Source organism: Thunnus thynnus, chromosome 11 (assembly GCF_963924715.1).
Source record: "Thunnus thynnus chromosome 11, fThuThy2.1, whole genome shotgun sequence".
In the NCBI taxonomy this organism is placed as follows: domain Eukaryota; kingdom Metazoa; phylum Chordata; class Actinopteri; order Scombriformes; family Scombridae; genus Thunnus; species Thunnus thynnus.
The window spans coordinates 26795739-26815616 of NC_089527.1; the positions used below are offsets into that span (position 1 = coordinate 26795739).

At 37.6% G+C, this 19878-nt stretch overlaps 5 protein-coding genes across 5 annotated transcripts; 3 read left to right on the plus strand and 2 right to left on the minus strand.

Moving 5' to 3' along the window:
- The first annotated feature begins 350 nt into the window (after positions 1-350).
- LOC137193044 (gamma-crystallin M2-like) lies at positions 351-1386 on the plus strand. The gene is made up of 3 exons (XM_067604219.1): positions 351-433; positions 596-838; positions 1062-1386. The coding sequence occupies exons 1-3, from the start codon at positions 425-427 to the stop codon at positions 1335-1337; spliced, it is 528 nt and encodes a 175-aa protein (XP_067460320.1). The 5' UTR covers positions 351-424; the 3' UTR covers positions 1338-1386.
- A 1915-nt stretch (positions 1387-3301) lies between these two features.
- On the plus strand, positions 3302-4403 carry si:dkey-57a22.15 (uncharacterized protein LOC795575 homolog). Its single transcript, XM_067604220.1, has 3 exons — positions 3302-3402; positions 3584-3826; positions 4067-4403. Exons 1-3 carry the CDS (start codon positions 3394-3396, stop codon positions 4337-4339), a joined length of 525 nt encoding a protein of 174 aa, XP_067460321.1. The 5' UTR covers positions 3302-3393; the 3' UTR covers positions 4340-4403.
- A 2443-nt stretch (positions 4404-6846) lies between these two features.
- Positions 6847-7775, plus strand: zgc:153846 (uncharacterized protein LOC767711 homolog). The gene is made up of 3 exons (XM_067604213.1): positions 6847-6940; positions 7084-7335; positions 7451-7775. The coding sequence occupies exons 1-3, from the start codon at positions 6932-6934 to the stop codon at positions 7724-7726; spliced, it is 537 nt and encodes a 178-aa protein (XP_067460314.1). The 5' UTR covers positions 6847-6931; the 3' UTR covers positions 7727-7775.
- Positions 7776-12909: 5134 nt separating this feature from the next.
- LOC137193041 (gamma-crystallin M3-like) lies at positions 12910-13861 on the minus strand. Its single transcript, XM_067604215.1, has 3 exons — positions 13766-13861; positions 13389-13628; positions 12910-13247 (listed from the first exon to the last, which is right to left on the minus strand). Exons 1-3 carry the CDS (start codon positions 13778-13780, stop codon positions 12969-12971), a joined length of 534 nt encoding a protein of 177 aa, XP_067460316.1. The 5' UTR covers positions 13781-13861; the 3' UTR covers positions 12910-12968.
- Positions 13862-17759: 3898 nt separating this feature from the next.
- Positions 17760-18793, minus strand: LOC137193025 (gamma-crystallin M3-like). The gene is made up of 3 exons (XM_067604185.1): positions 18749-18793; positions 18227-18469; positions 17760-18079 (listed from the first exon to the last, which is right to left on the minus strand). Exons 1-3 carry the CDS (start codon positions 18758-18760, stop codon positions 17804-17806), a joined length of 531 nt encoding a protein of 176 aa, XP_067460286.1. The 5' UTR covers positions 18761-18793; the 3' UTR covers positions 17760-17803.
- Between the last annotated feature and the right edge of the window lie 1085 nt (positions 18794-19878).

Here is a 19878-nt window from a genome sequence, read left to right on the forward strand (position 1 = left end):
TCAGGTATTATGTTGGCCTATGTCCCTAAAAATGTTCTCTACATATCTCTTAAGATCATAAATTGTACAGACTTTCATGTGCTGTTTCTATTAAATATCAGTATAACTTCACTATTTGCTGATGCTGTGCAGTACACCCTCTATCAGTCTATTGTACAGAGGCATTTTCGGGGGGAAATTGTGATGAACATGGAGGAAAGAACAATAAATCATCACACACCAAGAGTCATCTATACATAAACAGATTTTCCCACCCACACACCCCCACCCCTGATCCATCATCACTGCGAGGGATATATTTGAATGACAATACTTTATGCTGTGCAATCACACAGCTGCCCTTTCTGTCTTTTTTTTTATAAAGCACAGTGGCTTGGCTCAGAGACAGCATTGAGCGGTAATACAGCCTGATGCCAACATAACCATGGGAAAGGTAAAGAAAATTAAATGTTTTTACTTACACTCTACACAACCGTATCTTTAAATTTCTTCAGATTTTATTTATATGGAGTGTTTTTAAATCTCTACTCTGCTATACATTCACAGCTCTGTGGTAAACTATCTTTGTGTGTGTGTGCAATGATTGCTTTTGCAGATCATATTCTTCGAAGACAGAAACTTTCAAGGGCGCTCTCATGAGTGCAGCAGCGACTGTGCCGACCTTCACTCCTACTTCAACAGGTGTAACTCCATCAAGGTGGAGAGTGGCTGTTTCATGGTCTATGAGAGGCCCAACTTCATGGGCAACCAGTACTACCTGAGGAGAGGAGAATACTCTGATAACCAGCGTGTCATTGGCATCAATGACTGTGTCAGATCTTGCCGCTTGATCCCCCAGGTATGTCATAAAAACTTGTGGAAATAGCCATAAGTAATGGTACTAATGTAGTTCTTGTTTGTTGCAAGGTTAAATACTTGTTTTTTTGCAAATCAAGAGCTATAATTCAGTAGTGAAATACCTGACCAGTCAAACAACTTAAAAACAACTAAAATGTGTCTGGATACCAGCAATGTATATCACTCCACTGCAGACAGTAACAGAGTTTTTCATCCTGTGCCAGCACCAAGGCTCCTATAAGATGAGGCTTTACGAGTGCTCCGACATGTCCGGCCAGATGCATGAGCTGCTGGACGACTGCCCAAACGTCCAGGACCACCTCAGCATATCTGACATCAACTCCTGTAACGTGATGGACGGCCACTGGCTGCTGTATGACCTACCCAACTACAAGGGCAGAGTGTACTACCTGAGGCCCGGAGAGTACAGGAGATACAGCGACTGGGGAGGCATGAGCCCGAAAATCGGATCCCTCAGAAGAATCACTGACTCCAACTGAAGTCAGGCTTCATTTAAATGCATCTTTCCCCATGTTTAACTGTCTGCTTTCCCAATAAACCAACTGCTTAATTAAACTTTGATGTCTTATTCTGTCTTATTCTATCTGCCAGTTCTCAGCATTGCCTCACAATTTGGAATTAGGTCACTAGAATTAATACTTAACACTACATTTTGTCAGCATTTTTTGAAATACCCCTACTATTGTGAAGTGCAAGTTTGCTCATTCTTCCTCAAAAAGAGTTTTACTTTGTCTGGCATCAGTGGGCTAAATAATGCATCTGCCATAGCTTCTGGTTAGCTTGTACACTGTAGTTTAATCTCCTCTATACCATATCTCTTCTATACCAATAAACTTCTATGGTATACCTCTTCGGCATACCATACCAAACAATGCCAGAGTTACCATCTAACAGTTTGTTAATTCATACAATTAGTTTTAAACACAAAACACCATACAGAGTGTAGCAGTACAGACTGGAGAGTGTGAGACAGGAAACTGACATGATAAAGTGAGCTGAATGTCATAAATGCAATGATTCTGACAGACCCGGCAGTGAATTATAGAAATAGTAAAAGATCAGGATGGACCTAATGAAGCAGGATACAAAGTTCATATTTGTAAATTTGTAAATGCACAGTATAAAGACACTTCCTACCACACTCTTTTTAAGTTTCACCAAATCAGAAACATTTAAGTTAACTAACCTGAGATGACAAACGTAAAATCAGATTGTTATGACGAAGATGTACCTCCTCTCCTTTTAATACTCATTCTAAAAAAAACCTGTAAATTATGAGAATCTTACACATTCTGTTTATGGTTGTCTTAATATTTTTGTAAAAGAAAGAGAAAAAGGAGGAGAATGTTTGTCACAAAGATCAGGTTTTGTGTCTGGGCCAAACACTGATTCACACAAAATGTACTTTCTATACCAGAGAACAAAGTTTCATTAAATGTATTTATAAGGTGTTTTGTTTTTAGTTTAGATCATTCACAATACAAATATTATAGTGAGGGTCATATCATGTTACTAAATATATCAAACATTATTAATATAAATTTACATTCTAAAATTGACATTAATAATTCTACATTATAGGTGTTCACATACAGGTTGAAAACTGAAACATGAAAGATTAGGCTTACTATGAATCCTGTAGTTATTATTCAAATCAAATTACTACTGGTCCTTTTGATAAATAGATAAACCTCAGTCACCGAGTTGTAATGTGTATGTAGTTTTTCCATCTGTATGAAGCTCCATCAATGGTACAGCGCTGAGGCAAATTAATAAATATATATAATTAAACGAACAATTTAAACCATGTCATAAAATGAAACTCATTATTTGCTAAATCTGGACCAAAAACGGAGGCGACATGCAAATTTTACAGTGCACTGTTACAGGGGAAGGCTTCAAAGAGTCAAATATGGCTGTGAGACATCAAGGGAATTGTAGTCCATTAAGTCAAAACTGTCCGATAGTTGAACAAAATGTGCTGTACCACACCTGAAGTCACGAGTGACGTGTCAGTAAATGAAATAAAAGTTGATATAAACATCACACACATACTGGTAACACACAGCACATTGTAACAGTGTATTCCATACTGTACAAATCATAATAAACTCTTTACGTCCAGTGCGGCATACAGACCAACAGCGCAGTACAGACTTACTTATTTGCATACAGTGGGGTTGCTCAGGTAGAGCAGTAGGGAGAGTGAATGGCTTCCTGCTCTGTTACGCAACATATTTAATGCGAAAGGGCTGTTCCATATTGTTCTGCAGCCATTGTCCACTGGATGTGTGGATACCATACTAGTCTTTTCCTTTGTCCATGCATGTCAAAACACCAAACCAGTTAATTATTTATCCTTTTTTTCAAATACAAATCCATATTTCTGACCCAATGTTGTGCTCCAACAAAAAGGTAAACATGTGCTAGTAGCCTTCAATTATAACTACGAGAGAATTTGAATAACAATACTTTGTTTGTCAAGAGGTAGTATAAAAAGCCCTGAAAACATGGGGAATCTCTCCAACGGAGACCATGGGCAAGGTAAGTACTGTTTTTCCTCTCTGCTCAAATTAAATGTAAATTGCAACAAAGCTTGTCAATTTGCTCTCAGTATATTTTATGTTGAACAAACGGCTAAATTCTTATTCTCCTTTTGCTGAAACCGGTAATTAGGCGAAGTTCACCTACAGCTCGTGACACTTCAACTTCTATTTTCCACCAGATTATCTTTTACGAGGACAAGAACTTCCAGGGTCGGAGCTATGAGTGCAGCAATGACTGCACGGACCTTCACTCGTACTTCAGCCGCTGCAACTCCATCAAGGTGGAGAGTGGCTGCTTCATGATCTATGAACGACCCAACTTCATGGGCCACCAGTACTTCATGAGGAGGGGAGAGTATCCCGATTACCAGAGATGGATGGGCTTCAGTAGCTGTATCCGCTCATGTCGGATGATTCCGATGGTAAGTGTTTATGATTTGGAAAGACAGAAAAGACAATGAACGACTGTAGAAGAATCATTTCAGCATTGCTCTTGCTTTAGAGTCTATGTTCAATTCATGAAGTGGGGATAACTTCACATATAGTCAGGATTTGAACATGTTTTTGTGTTAACAGTGTCTATTTAATTAAATTTGTCTTAATCTTGTCATTACACAAGACATAACATCATCTGATTGTTCCTTCTCCCCTTGATCCCACAGTACCGAGGCTCATACAGATTGCGCATCTATGAGAAGCCCGATTTCAGTGGTCACATGATGGAGTTCATGGATGACTGTCCCTGTGTGTCTGACCGTTTCCATCACCGCCATGTCTACTCCTGTAATGTTATGAATGGCTACTGGATCTTCTATGAGTACCCCAACTACCGAGGCAGACAGTACTTCCTGAGAACTGGGGAGTACAGGAGGTACCGCGACTGGTGTGCCACCTGCGCCATCGTCGGCTCCTTCAGAAGGGTCACTGAATTTTAGCCATCAAACAAAACCTTGCTGTAAATATAAAACACTTTGTTTATTAAAGATGTTGAATTTTTAACCTCCTTTGTGAATGTGTTCTCATTGACACACTTTTATAGTGTGGTTTTGTATATCTTGTACTTACTCTGTAACTACCATAAACAAAAGAGAAAAAAAACACTCTTATTGTATTTATTCCATAACTATATGAAACAATAGGAGTAAACAGCCTAATTGCACTGCAGCCAATCCAAATGGTATACACTTGTAAGCAAATAAACTACCCATCAAGTGGGCAACACCTGTTACACTACTTGTTTGACTCACTTATTTTCACTGCTGTACTCCATAGATTATAAATCCTTTATTGTATTACAAGATTAGTACCACCTTTTCTTCTGGCTGCCTGATATGATGCCTTGTAACTACGTTGCTGTACTCCATAATTTATTGGTAATTTAAAACTACTTATTAAATTCCTAAAAATCATAATATTGACAGCATGCAATTCACACACTTAATTTATTTTCCTGTATTATAAAGCAAGGGTGAGAAATAATCCCAAGTGAGTGAGTGCCAAATCTTGGCGTTAAAGTCCCACATCAAGCCAAAGTCCTTAACTTAGCTTTTCAAGTCCCAGACATTATGTGCTCTTCACCAAATGTCATTTAATTGTTTTAACAATACAATTATAATTATGGTACCTGTATTTAAAATTAAATTTAACAACACTGAACTTGACTAAATTAATTATTTACACTCTGCCAGCCCTTTACAGTTTCTGGTACTGAATCTCTAAACGTAGAGTAACTAATCTTTCTCACAACATGTCTCTGTCTCTTACCCACACACACACTCTACGTATCGTTAGCAGAGAGAGGGTCACAGAATGAGTGAGAGGAAATGAGAAAGAGAGACACCGTTATTCTTTGCAGTTACATGCAGTATGTCAACAGTTTTAGCAGCAGTCAGGAAGTTCAGCTACGAGTACCTGTCCAACAATGACAGACAACGATGTTGCTGATTGAGATTCCAGCGTTTGAAAGCTGGAAGCTCTGCTCTATTGTTGTGCTGGGGAGGCATGCACACACACTTGTGGGGCCTCTACATCCATTTTTCCCCCAGATCTCAACCCCCTTCATGCTAGTGTCCAAATGGAGTTGTTACTGCAACTACAATGTGATAATCCCTAAGAGGCTTCCCACTCACAAAAAAAACTATTTGTTGGAACATGTTCAATGATGCACAAGTAGCAGTATATTTGAAATATTGCTTAATATAGTATGTTCAGTTGTGTCAGATGGACAAACTCGAACAACTGTATTTACTGCAGGCAACTTTATAGCTAATCTCATAACAAAGCTTCTTTCTGAAAACTATTTTGTAACAGTTTCATCAATATATAATTAATTGTTTACATCGGTGTGTTTTATCATTTAGGATAACCTGCACAAGCCAATTTGTTAATCCATTGACCAGTGCTCAATTACATGATTGCTGCCCACACAAATGCAAAATGATAAATACAGGTATTGAGCAAATAGTGATAAACAATAATGTCAGTTTTTCTTATATCAAGTGTTTTAATCACATCCTTCATGTCCTTATCATAACTGATTTATTCAGTTCAGTTGTACTATTTAATGTGTAGTTAATACATTAATGAACTGAGTTTTTATCACTTGATTCCACACCTTATACAGACAACCTGGTTTGTCCATGTGTTAAATTCCTCATTGAATTCTTTAGCGAGTAAGGCATATTAAAGCTGTAATAAATATCAGGGCTACTTATTAAACTAGTGAACTTGTTTTAAATAAGCAATAAGCCTTAGTATTACGTAGTAATCATTATACTTTAATATCCTATTCTGTGCATAACTTGTATAAACTACACAGCAATCACCAAGAGACAAAACACATTTATGGTATTCACATAGATACAGCATATCTACTTTTCACTAAACTTTTTTAAGATGAGCAAATTGTGAATTTAAAGTTACTCTTTCATATCTCATGCCGCTCCTGTCATGTCTGACCAGCTGGCACACTCTCATGGCAACTGAATATTACTGTGCAGTATATCAATAAACAAATTAACCAAACATACAACCGGACATTTACATTGGACTGCATGAGAAAAAATTCTTGTAATTCACAAAACAAGATTTGTTGTGGGGAGAATTGTTGTGGAATGCAAAAATAAAAAGCATACATCAGTATAGTTAATTCTTTATACTAATTGAATATTTGTACAAGTTCTGGGTCTCTCATATGTTTGTCAGAAGTGTGGCCTGATGCCACTTTCGTTCCATCAGTGATAATCTGACCATATGTGGAGAACCTTCTGACTGGGAGCGGAACACACACAAAGCTTATGCTTATAATAGACAATGGAGATGACTGCTGCCAGAAATGTATGGATGGAAAACCATTGTTACACATTTGTGGGCCCCGTTCAGCAAAAGTCATACTGCTAATTCATCAGCTTTTTGCATTTGAATAACAACACGTCATGGCCCCTGGGATTTTGTATAAAAAGGCCCTGGAGTCATGGAGATAGCAGAGCAAGTTGAACCATCCACTGGGAACTACCTAAACCATCATCATGGGCAAGGTAATGGGATACTTACTTATTTTTTCACATATTTAAAACTTTAATCTAATAATCCATTACAGTTTCTACACAGCAAAATAATTTAAATGCACTGACTTGAACACTGTTAGATTCTTAAATCTTCCCTCTGCTCTCTGTTTCAGATCATCTTTTACGAGGAGAGGAACTTCCAGGGCCGCTCCTATGAGTGCATGAGCGACTGCTCTGACATGTCCTCCTACCTGAGCAGGTGCCAGTCCTGCAGGGTGGAGAGCGGCTGCTTCATGGTCTACGAGCGTCCCAACTACATGGGCCTGCAGTTCTTCATGAGGAGGGGCGAGTACTCTGACATGCAGCGCATGATGAGCATGGGAATGATGTTTGACTCCATCAGATCCTGCAGGCTGATCCCCTATGTAAGAGACCTCATCTAACTCTGACAGCATCCCTTTGATTGATATTAATTTAAAGTTGCTTGCATTTTTTTTAAACGTGTGGTAATATTTACATTTGACATCTTCTGAATTACAGCACAGAGGCCCATTCAGGATGAGGATCCACGAGAGGGAGAACTTCAGTGGTCAGATGAATGAGCTGATGGACGACTGTGACTCCATCATGGACCGCTTCCGCATGACTGACTGCCAGTCCTGCCAGGTGATGGACGGCCACTGGCTGATGTACGAGCAGCCCCACTACAGAGGCAAGATGATGTACGTGAAGCCCGGCGAGTACAGGAGCTTCAGGGACATGGGCATGAGCGGCACCAAGTTCATGAGCATGAGGCGTATCACTGATATGTGCTAGAAATCTGTATTTGACTTACTGACAAATAAAGATGATGTGTAATTAATAATCATGTTTGTCAAGCACTTACTTTCTTTATGTGGTTTCATTAACTGTAAAAATTACTAAATAGTTGACTAAATTGAAAAATAGTCTGAAAGCCAATCACGTAATATATACAATATATTATGTGATTGTTATATTTAAAAGATACAATCAATCAATATTTTCCAATACTGTTAAAAATATTTTTCCATCAAAAATATGTTTAAACACATATGACTTTTATCTAAATGTCCAACTCTGTAAAGAAAAAATGGGGTCTTAGTTTTGTAGCTTTGGTAATAATTTCTGTTGATTATATCCAGCTGGGCAAGAAACATGAAGGATGATCAGACAGGTTATAAACAAGCCAACAGTTAAGCCAGATTATGTGCAACTTTATTTGGACATGAAACTGAAAGTGGGTGTGCTTACAATGTCAAGATGTTTACAACAGTCAGTTAAATTTTTCTTTCTTAAAAATATATATTTTGGGGCATTTGATGCCTTTATTGGACAGTGACAGTTTAGAAATGACAGGAAACGAGGGGACAGACAAACAACAATCCACTGCTGAAATCAAACTACAGACATTGCGGTAATGTGTTTTAACCAGTAGGCTAGCAGGGTACATTAGTTTAATTTTTCTACTTTGTTTTCTCATTTAAATGTAGATGTGTATTTCTGAGTGCAATGTTATAATAACTTGTAGAACTGATGGCCAATTTTTCAAAAATAAGTTGTGATAAACTGTTAATTACGTATAGAATGTGAATATATCTACAGTTTACATGGTGAAAAAAATACAGATTGTGTTGCTCATTGAGAACAATTGATTACAACAACTAGTCAGTACCAGCGCTGGGCAAATTACTTGAAAAATGAGATGATTTATTTCTTAAAAAGTAATCATATTATTCAACAGCAAAAGCAATTTGTTACATTGAGTGTTACTTAACTTTTTTTACTCAGTTGTCAGCTCCATCAAGGTGCCTTTTAACTTCAAAGCCTCCACACCCACGTGTTACATCTTCTGTATTTAACGTGTGGCAAAAAAAGGAGATGTTGTGGTTTAACAAGCAGCCAGTCTACAGTTTGGAGGTATTTACTGACCAAAAACTGCTAGCTTGCTAACTGCTAACACTGGCCCCAGTGACTGCATGAATTCTCGTCCACTCAATACGGCTATATTGTTCTAAGCTGTATTGTATTGTTCACACCTGCCAACTCTGAACTAAACCAGTGACTCCTGAATGTAGCCTTATCAGTGACTAATGCTGGCAAACCTGGTAAAAAGACACAACATGCAAAGAAGACAACTCTGGAGCTACCTTGAGTCACATTTCTACTCCTTTGGTAGGGGTTAATTGCGTCCCTGCACCTCCAGCCTCCACATTGAGCTAGCACGAACTGACCGGGCTGTCCACTGAACACAGAGAGACCAAACTGACATCAGCCCTCCATCACACTACTGGTAAGACAGCAAACAAGTCAAACCCCAAACTTTCAAAGTAATGGAGCATTACAGGGATTCATGACTAATGTAATATCTGAATCTCAAATTGCAGAGCTTTACGCTACTCGTTACTGAAAAAGGAATTACATTACTTGAATGTGTGAGTTACTGCCTAACACTGGGCAGCACACGTATAAAGTATTCCTGTGTCTTCACAATCGCTATGACAAAGTGCCAAATAGAGAAACAACAACTAGTGAAAGAAAGTAAGAATCATTTATTATTATTATTTTAGTGAAGAAAAGAGCTTGATCATATGCAAGTTGATGAGATAGTAAATTAAGTGAGAAAAGTATACTGTACCTTTTTCAACATCCTCACTGTCATAAAACACAAACTGTTTAAAAAGATGGCAGAACTGTGATGTTGTTTAACCTATCACTAAGTCCCACAGTGGGCATCAGACTGTGCCATCATAAATCTACAGGGCCTCGTGACGGGTAACACCATACTCTATCCCTGACCTATCTTACCTTTAAAGGGGACATGCAGTATAATGCACATTTCAAGGTCTATATTTTTATTCTGGGGCTCTACTGGAATATCTTTCCGTGATTTACAGTTCAAAAAATCTCAAAATCTTTTTTATCTCGTACTTACCCTTTATGCAGCCCCTCAGCTTCAGTCTCTTTTAGGCTCCTCCTGCCGATGAACCCACTCTGTTTTGATAGGTTAGCTTCTGGTAGCTGCATCATGGCTGACTTCTGGCCAGTCAGGAGGTTATGTCAACAAACTAAGAAACAATCTATAGATGCAGGATTTGACTGTTTTTTCTTGTTCTTTACTCAAATTGTCAATTTCTCAAATATGTCCGTACATGTTTGAGCCGAAATCCAATCCGAAGTATGCAAGTGGACAATGCGAACAACACAGGGAAAAACCTTAGCAACAATCTTAGCAACCAAGGATATGGAACAGACAGTCATTTATGGGCATGCGTGATGATCTGATGTCAGCTTGTCGGCAATGTTTAGCATAGATATCTGACATTATAACAGTATATAAATAACAGAAAATCACAAAAAGCAGATAGCTGAAAAGGGAGAAAACTGAGGTTTTGGTTGCTGTTGCTAAAGCTCAGAGGCAGCTAGTCTGGGAGTACCTGGAGTCTAGCTCATTAAAAACAAGTTAACAGATCATAAACCTAGGAGTAATCATGACTTACTTTTCAGGATCATATCAATGGCATCACCAGGTTCATCTTTTACCAACTAAGAAATATCTCCAAAATCAGAGACTTTTGTTTCCAGTCTGGCTCACTTAACTTCTAACGATCTGGTCAGAGCTCTGGATTTTAATAAGATGGTGGATAGTTTTGTAAAGGAACTGATGAGGAAGAAACACCATTTTTAAGGCAAGACAGCTTACACTGTTACTGTAACAGTGTGTAGAGTCACTTTATGTGTACTGATTAAGACCAATCAAATCCTGTACTGATATATATTATGTAAGTGAAGCTTTGCCTGTGTACACGCAGTCATGCTAATGTTACTTGTGTGAAGGGGGGGGGGGGGGGGGGGGGGGGCTTTCTGTGCTTTTAACATGTGCAGCTCTTTGATGGTTTGGGACGAATAAAGCTCATTTCTCACTACCTGTAGAGCTAAGTTCATGCAGTCTGTTTGTTTGTTGTAAATGGGAAACGCATTGAAAGACTCTCATTGTTCTCCTTGTTAGTGCGCAAAGTCATAGAGCTCAAGATATATATGAATGTTCAGTTATTATAAATAAATAATAATTGTATATTTTGTAATAAATCAGTTACCAAATAAATGCTGCTAAAAGGGATGACATAGTAACCTGAGCATAATCAGGGGCCCCCTAAATTAATTCCATCAGTACAACATTATTTGTAGACATTACATACTCGTAATTGTGTTGCAGGCACTGGAAAACTGTTTCACTGGGCCACCAAAGACTGAGCATCTGTACTATATCTGTAAATCTGCCATCCCTCTGTCAGGGTCTTCTTTCTACATTTGTCACATGGGAAGACTGTGGTAATAACAGTAAGTCTCTATCTCAACCATTGCTACCAGCCATTTTAAACAAACACTCACAATTGATCATAATTTGTATTTCAGAAGATACATAACAAACATTTAACTTGTGGCGAGACAAGAAGCTCATCTACTGCTGATAATCTTAATCCATCGTTCTACCATGAATTTGGTGTACTGTAAGATCATCCAGAAGCCAATTTACAGTGGAATTTTCCACATTTAAAGAAGGTGATAATTAAAGTTTTGTTTATTACTTGTTACAAAACTACAATAGCACAGGCTACTTTTTTGCTAAATGAAATGGTTCAGAAAACTCTTGTGGATCCCACATATTGGCTATTGTTCTATTTGCTAAACTCTGGAGGACAAAAGACTTCTAGCAAAACAAAATGCCCTACCTTTCCCATTGTGTGTCACAATTCAATTCTGGTGGGTGAGCATGGCTCTTTTATATACTCTTAGAATACAAACATTGTAATGTTAATCAGTGTTTTTGAATGTCAGCCTTTTTGAAAAGCTGGTACAGCTTTCAAATTACAAAAGATTTTTGTGTTTTTATATGTCAATAGGGTGAGAGACTTGATAAGAAATTGATTCTTTTGGTGTTAAAAAGGAAACATCAAGGCTGAAAATACAGTATATTCCCTCGTAACGACACATATATGAGTATTTCACCAATCTTAATTACTATGTACAGTAAATATCTACATCATGATGGATACCCAGAACCTAGAAACAAGGAAATAAATTTTGCACACATGTTTGCACTAATGTGTAATAACATCATCATAACTGCATAATTTAGAAAATGTAATTTAACTTCTTCATATTAAGGCAAATAAAACAATTAGCAGTGTGACCAGATCATCGAGACGTTTGTAACAGTAACATTTGTTTAGAATCACTTGCATGACAAATGTAACAAAATGTTCCCTTGTACAATTTTTATGCTATATTTTTATTTTCTAAAACTACATGCAAGTTTTGTCACCTACTATATACATATTTTTTATATCTTTTTATGTATTGTATGATGATGTATTCCATATGTCTCACTTACTGACTTTCCATTTAGCAGGCAGGGAAGACACCGTGTGTCATGGAGGACCAAGAGTGGTAGGTTGTTGATCTAAAAAACCTCTCTGGTTGAAGGTGCATTTATTGTAATGATGTGACCTGATGTACTATTAGAAATTAAGTAGTCTATTCTTTTATCTATTTTCTATGTCAACATATGACTCTGCTTTTTACATTCGATACAAATGATGACCCAGGACTAACCCTCAACACTGCCATCAATAACTGAACAAATACACTCTAAAAATATTCAATATATCCCAAAGTGTATTAGTTACTATATAACTTTTAACATGGTTTTGCTCAACCTGAGTAGCACTGTAAGAGATTGGTAAAATTAAATGGGATGGTGCTGCCATCTGATGGTGTGTAATGTAATGATCCTTGTTTTGCTGGATATAGGAGTTTAAGTTTTGATATTAATTAATTTTTTAGTGTATAGTTTTCCCATGTATGTCAATCTATTACCTTAATTATTACCATTTCAGTTGCACTTTGTTGTGTGAGTTCATGGGTATTAAATGAGATTCTTTCAGAAAAAGTCAGTAAGAGGAAGAATTCAAGAGGAATTCATTTAAAAGAGAATCGCTAGATTTTATTTAAAACCTTGCTTTTATACACTGGTGCTCTAATAGCAGGAATCCATGATACGCCTCATGCTCATGAACCTCATGCCACTCAGGCCCATCTCCCTGAAGCTCCTGTACTCGCCGGGCCTCAGGTAGATCATCTTGCCTCTGAAGTGGGGCTGCTCGAACATCAGCCAGTGGCCGTCCATCACGTGGCAGGACTGGCATTCATTCATACGATAGCGGTCCATCATGTTGTCACAGTCGTCCATCAGCTCATGCATCTGACCACTGAAGTTCTCCCTCTCATAGATCCTCATCCTGAACTGGCCTCTGTGCTGTAAATTGAAACGAGAGAACATGAGTCACTGAAATCCTCCTTCAAATATCATATTAATTTGTTTTCACTGGCTTCAATGTTGTTTTCCATATAGTAAAGGAATTGTTTCAAATGAAAAGGAAATAATTATTTACGCTACCATGGGGATCATGCGGCAAGACCTGATGCAGTCGCTCATGCCCATACGCTGGTAGTCAGAATACTCTCCCCTCCTAACAAAGAACTGGTTTCCCATGTAGTTAGTGCGGTCGTAGACCATGAAGCAGCCGCTCTCCACCCTGCAGGAATGGCACCTGCTCAGGTAGGAGGACATATCGGCACAGTCACTGCTGGTCTCATAGGAACGACCCTGGAAGTTCCTGTCCTCGTAGAAGATGATCTGAAAAACACAAAATCATAATGATGTATTAGATTTAACAAAGAACGACTTTTGCATTTTTTATTATTATTTTTTTACGACATGGGCATCAAATCACAGTAAAAATGTTAGAACTGAAAGATAAAAGCTGTAGACACCTTGCCCATGGTCATGGCTACAGTTGGCTGATTGTATTAGCTCAAAGGGACTGCACAATTATCTCGGTGTCCTCCTGTTGCTTTTATACGTGACCTTGCACTCAAAGGATGCATCACCCCTTTGTTCAAATTCCTGACAGAGCAACATGGAGCAGAGGCCCCTGTGTACAGTTCAATTCAAAGTGACCTTCAACAGATCGTGATTTGCGGTGGTTGCATTTGTGAGGAGAGGCCCGCTTTGTATTGTCTTTGCAGTTGAATAACAAAGAACGTGTTGTCCACAAACAAACCTTTGAACCATTTGAAGGGCTTATTAAATATATTATCTCAAATCTAATGTTTTTATAGCTAAAACAATAAACCAGATGGATTTTTTTAACAGAAAAAAGTGAAAGTTGTATATCAGCAACTTTTACTAAAATTGTATGTTCTGAACAATTCTGGACTGATAGTAGTGAACAAATACACATCTTGCTGAAGCAGAATAAACTAAGTTAACTGTATGAGCCTAAAAACTGTGTTATATCAGGCATGGTGATTGTATGAAATTAAATGAATGTACACCATTACATTAATAAAAGAATACTGAACAAAGGCGGAAAGTTATCTTATATTTCAGTGGTCACATATACTTACATTGAGCTCAAACTGATCTATATACAATTCATTTACACGTGATTGTATCTACAGAAGAAGCCTGTGCCACAGTACAGTGCAGCAGATGAAGAAACCTCCAGCCTGGACAACAGACCCTCTACTGTTCATGTCCACTCTGTCACAGTCTTTGAAAGAAATGTAGAGATACACAAAAGTTTTGACATTCACAGAAATCACAAACGTTTATATTTTATTCATGTACTTGTTACCTGAGCAGATCTGGCTGTGATTCCTCTCTTCTTTTTCTCAGTATTAATGTGAAAAGTTAACCCCATATTACACATCTAATTGTTTGAATGTAATACACAGTAACAACATTAAAACCAATGTAATACAAGGCCAGTAGACTTGTCATTATGGATTATTACATTTCTGGTTGATGTGGACACTTGGTAACACAAACAGCATTAGATTAGTTAATTGATTAGTAAACTGTTGCAAATAATTTATATTTAGGTTCTCCGCAACCATGTTTACACAAAACAGTACTCATAAGTTCTACATGTCACAATCAACATTTATGTGTAGGTAGTGTATAATATAAAGGAAAAAACACCACATTGGAATTGTGTAGAATAAAACTTTATTTTACAAAAGGAGCATGTGAAGGATTACACTAATATCCAGCAGCCACAGTCCAACCCCTGGATGCTTCTGTCTGAAACTACTGAACAAGCTGATGCTCCCATCAAGACACCAACACAGGCACCATCATACTGTCTCTCCTGGCTGGGCAGACTGAGAGGATGATATTCATATAAGGAACAGTTGCTGAATGTCTTGCAGCTTCTGCTTCAGTCCTGCATCAAGCTTTACTCTCTTCAGGCGTCCCATGTTGCTGCTGTGGTCTTCATCACTCACTGTGATGCAGCTTGGTCCCTTGCCACAGACTGCGGGTCTGTCTGGACAGAAGTGTAACATGAGATGTTTCAAAGTTTGAATATTACACATTAAATATTCCATGTAGAAAGGATAGTAACTGTTCAGGAGTAAATATATTCTAAAATGGAGTGAGTCTTGAGTATCAACAGTAATTGTCAAATTGCAGTCACCAGCACCATTTAAGAACTTTGTATTTTTTAGGAAGCTATAGTAATCTGATGGTTTGTATAACATTGATGGATGTGAATTGAGGGTAAACTGCTGGACATAAAAAAAACATAACATTACTGAGACAAAAAGGAAGACATGTATGAGTTACTAACAAGCAGTTACTAACAGCAAACTGATAGCTGATTGCTAAATAAAGCAACAGGGATTAGCTAACACTAAATCTTAGCCAGTTAGCTTGAGCATGTTACAGGTTCAGAATGAAGCTCTCGGTCCAAACTGGTGCAACATATTTATTCACAGTTGTTACCTGTGCAACATCTATTTCAGCACGTTATTCATATCATCATTTGTGAACTTAACTGTAATAACTTACACTTACAGCACTTGTAACCCTTGCTACAAAGACCTACATGTGTAAGCTGCAGAACACACTTTCATTGATGCAGGTTAAAACTGTTAAATGTTAAAACTCATTGCTCCAACTCACCAATTAAAGTGATTAGTGAATAAGCTACTGAGCAGACTCCACAGCAATGCACTTCTAGAGTATTCTATTGTCATTCCCAAATGTGCTAATGCTAATAATAATAATAATAATAATAACAAAATGTGGTGAGAAGTCACTGAATACTGATGTGTAGGTTTCGTAAATATTGCCTTCATGTTAAACCCGAATTCATGTGAGATGTACACCACCACGTCCACATGTTCTTCATGGGGTAGAATCATAGACTGTATATAAAGATGGACATAGCAAGGTGTGACGTCACCCGGTGGTTTGCATCGGAGCCAGTTTGAAGCCCACAGTTGCTACTTATGGAGCCAGGACCTTCCACATATGGAGTGTGGGGTGTTTCCTTTCATGCTCTGGGAACATGCCTCGCTGCCTTGGACTGAAGCTAATGCTAACTTACGGGGAATACAGAGTGGTGCAGACTTGTGCTAACATTAGCTAACTGACACGGCAGATATTGTTATCAAGTAACAATAAACTTACTGAAATACTGTGACAATAGTCTGACTCTGTGCAAGTCCCGGAGCTGGGAAGAAAACTGTCAATCACAGCTGTCAATCAACAGCCACATGGCAGACATCAAAGCTACTATCCATCTTTATATCTTATTAATGGAGCAATCATTTCCAAAATGACCACCAGCACACTTATTAGAGGGCCCGAATTTAGAGATTGAGAGCATAATGACTTGTTAAAAAAAATGTATTGACTTAATATTTCATGAGAGAAGTTGACACTATTTGAATGGGAGTCTATTGGAGCCAGCATTTGCACTTGAAAAGACTTCTGCATTGGCTTCAGTTTCAAGCCATGGTTGTTGTCGCTGGGGTAGAATGTGCACACCATCTGTGTGTTTTGCCTTTAACAATTGAATCAGCTGTTGAATACCTCATAACAAAGAAAACTGTGCCCTGACTCATTTATTCCTCCCTGAATAATACTGCTGCAAGTGTATGAGAGAGTTAAAGCTGTGATTCACTAAATGTGTTTCATTATTTTAAAACAGTACAATATGTTGTATTTTATGTGAACAAGAAACTGCTCATCTCTAGTCTAATTGTCTCTACATTCACAGCTACACTTTCACATTTATTTTTAAAATTGGCAATAAGCCAGAGGAAATAAGGCAGACTGAGTCAATGGTTTCTTTTAAATCTAAGCCCAAAATGTACTTTTATTGCACCACCTGCCATAATTTTACTTGATTCTAGTTTTATTCTGTTTTATGGGTTTTTACTATTTTTATCTACTGTCAGGCTGGCTTTTTTATGTTGTTCGTTTAGCACTTTTATTCTTTTATTGCTATGTGTTTTTATTTGATTCTATATTTTTTCATAAGTGCTATATAAGTTATTTATATATATTATTTATATATTTCTTCTTCTTATTATTATTAATAATTATACGAGTAGAGCTACCACACTTTTTTCATCTACAACTAAAACTTTAATAACTTTTTGAATGCATTTTGGTAACTATACATTTACTTTAATCTACAGAAGAGGGATAAAGACAATTTCCTCATTACATCAACTGATAAACCTTTACATATTATTAATATCTCTGAATCATGTGAATACTGTTTATCAAATGAAAACCATGTAAAATGAAGATAATTTGTGAGCCTGTTCCTCTTAGGTACATCTGAACCAATCAATAAGCAACAACAGTTGTCTAGATTACATCTCTATTATGCATTCAGATTACACAATATACAATCACAATTCAATCAAATTAATAGTTTACCATGATAAAAAACTGTATACCATGTTGAATATGAAAAAGGTTTTATTTCTGAGGATTGACTTCTCTTCTTAACAGGATTCATTGATGTGTCTGATAGAGCTGAATCTCATTCCATTGTATCCCATCTCCCTGAAGCTCCTGTACTCTCCGGGCCTCAGGTACATCATCTTGCCTTTGTAGTTTGGCTGCTCATACATCAGCCAGTGGCCATCCATCACGTTGCAGGACTGGCAGTCGGACATGCGGTAGCGGTCCTGGATGTTGTCACAGTCATCAACCAGCTCCTGCATCTGACCTCCAAAGTTCTCCATCTCGTAGAGCCTTATTCTGTAGGATCCTTTGTGCTGTTTAGAGACAATGTAAATATAAACGTGTCATTTTGATAGGCTCTGTGACTGTAACATGACATTTAGCACCTCTGAGCATATTAGAGATATGAAATATGTAGAACTTTGTATTTTTTAATATCTGAGTGTCACAAGAAGTCATACCATGGGGATCATACGGCAAGATCTGATGCAGTCACCGAAACCCATCATACGCTGGTAGTCAGAATACTCTCCTCTCCTCAGGAAGTATTGCTGACCCATGAAGTTGGGACGGTCGTAGATCATGAAGCAGCCGCTCTCCACCTTGCAGGAATGGCACCTGCTCAGATGGGAGGACATATCAGCACAGTCGCTGCCGGTCTCATAGGAGCGACCCTGGAAGTTCTTGTCCTCGTAGAAGATGATCTAGAAACCAACAGAGCAGTCTTATTTCAACATCATTCATGATGATGGATGATTACCAATCTCAATGTAAATCATCATTATCATTATCGATTTATCATCTTAGTGTTGTACTAGTGCCAAAAGAATGCATATATGTACTTAAATTTTGCACAATATAGCAAATAAATATAATGAAGCAATGAGCAAGAACTTAATGAGTGCAAAGATCATAAAAGAAACAACAAGAATCCAATGAAAATGTAGCAAATACAATGAAGACAAAATATCTATAATTCCTACCTTGCCGTGCATGGTGGCTGATACATAGAGTGATGCTATAGCAATCCTATCCTGGATTTAAGCCTATTTTATACCTAACGTGACATCCAAACAATCAGTGGCACCATTGTATGAAAGCCATGAGTCAGCAGCATGCAAGGTTAGTCCCTCTGTTTGTGAATGCTGATGGGAAAGTTATTATGCATCCTCTCACAGGCTCTATCGTTCTAGATCAAATGGCCTCTGTATCTACCATTTACACTTCTGATTACTTTAAATATTATCAAAATTATTTGACTCAGGTCACCATAACCATATATTAGCTCATTTCTAATATAAGGGTGCTTCAGTTATTTAAAGGAGTGGATTAACTATGTGCAGGGTGAAGCAACTACCTGTTTCAGTTACAGCATGCTTGAGTATTTGATTTATCATATATTATCTACTTGTTGTATATGTATTCTTATTTGCTCACACCTAAAATGTACATGAGGCAATCAGCTGTGTGCATAAGTACAATATGTAAGTTGGCTAGTTATAGTCAACCTTATTTGATGGTTGGAGTTAGTCTACATTTGCAATGCAATTCTACATACTTTTTAAATTACATTGTGTATTTCTTTGTGTGCAGCATATGGGGTATAATAATTCAGAGAGAAAAGACTGGAGCACACTGAGTGATTTGCAGCATTTAATAGTTTCAACACTACTGTGTTTTCATCAGAGTAAAAGAGGCATATACTGTATAGATATAGAGACATGTATAGTCAACCCATGATAGGTGTACATTTGTCATTGGGTAGAAGGTGGAACAAGAATTTAAACAAATAAATAAACTAATAAATTAGTGGATTCAAGGGCAGGAATTGCTAGAGGCAATGTCCAGGTGCCACACCTTTACAATAAAACAAGAATATACAATATCTTTGAGTTACATGAAATCAAACACAAAAGGTGCATGTTCTGCAGAAAACACATACCATGAATTACAGGAAGCATGACAAATTCAGCTCTTCATTAAGGCCAAAGGGCTCAGCTGTGTTGAGAGTATGAGTCCAATATGCCTGTCTGCAAAGCAGACACAAGTTGACTACATCAACAAATCTATAGCAAGAGAGTGAGGGTATAATAGTTTTCCATGGAGAATGAAA

Coding starts and splice junctions, on each gene's coding strand:
- LOC137193044 (XM_067604219.1), top strand. Junction 839..1,061: donor CTTGCCGCTTGATCCCCCAG/GTATGTCATAAA, acceptor ATCCTGTGCCAG/CACCAAGGCTCCTATAAGAT.
- si:dkey-57a22.15 (XM_067604220.1), top strand. Junction 3,827..4,066: donor CATGTCGGATGATTCCGATG/GTAAGTGTTTAT, acceptor TTGATCCCACAG/TACCGAGGCTCATACAGATT.
- zgc:153846 (XM_067604213.1), top strand. Junction 7,336..7,450: donor CCTGCAGGCTGATCCCCTAT/GTAAGAGACCTC, acceptor TCTGAATTACAG/CACAGAGGCCCATTCAGGAT.
- LOC137193041 (XM_067604215.1), bottom strand. Junction 13,248..13,388: donor CTTGCCGCATGATCCCCATG/GTAGCGTAAATA, acceptor TTCAATTTACAG/CACAGAGGCCAGTTCAGGAT.
- LOC137193025 (XM_067604185.1), bottom strand. Junction 18,080..18,226: donor CTTGCCGTATGATCCCCATG/GTATGACTTCTT, acceptor GTCTCTAAACAG/CACAAAGGATCCTACAGAAT.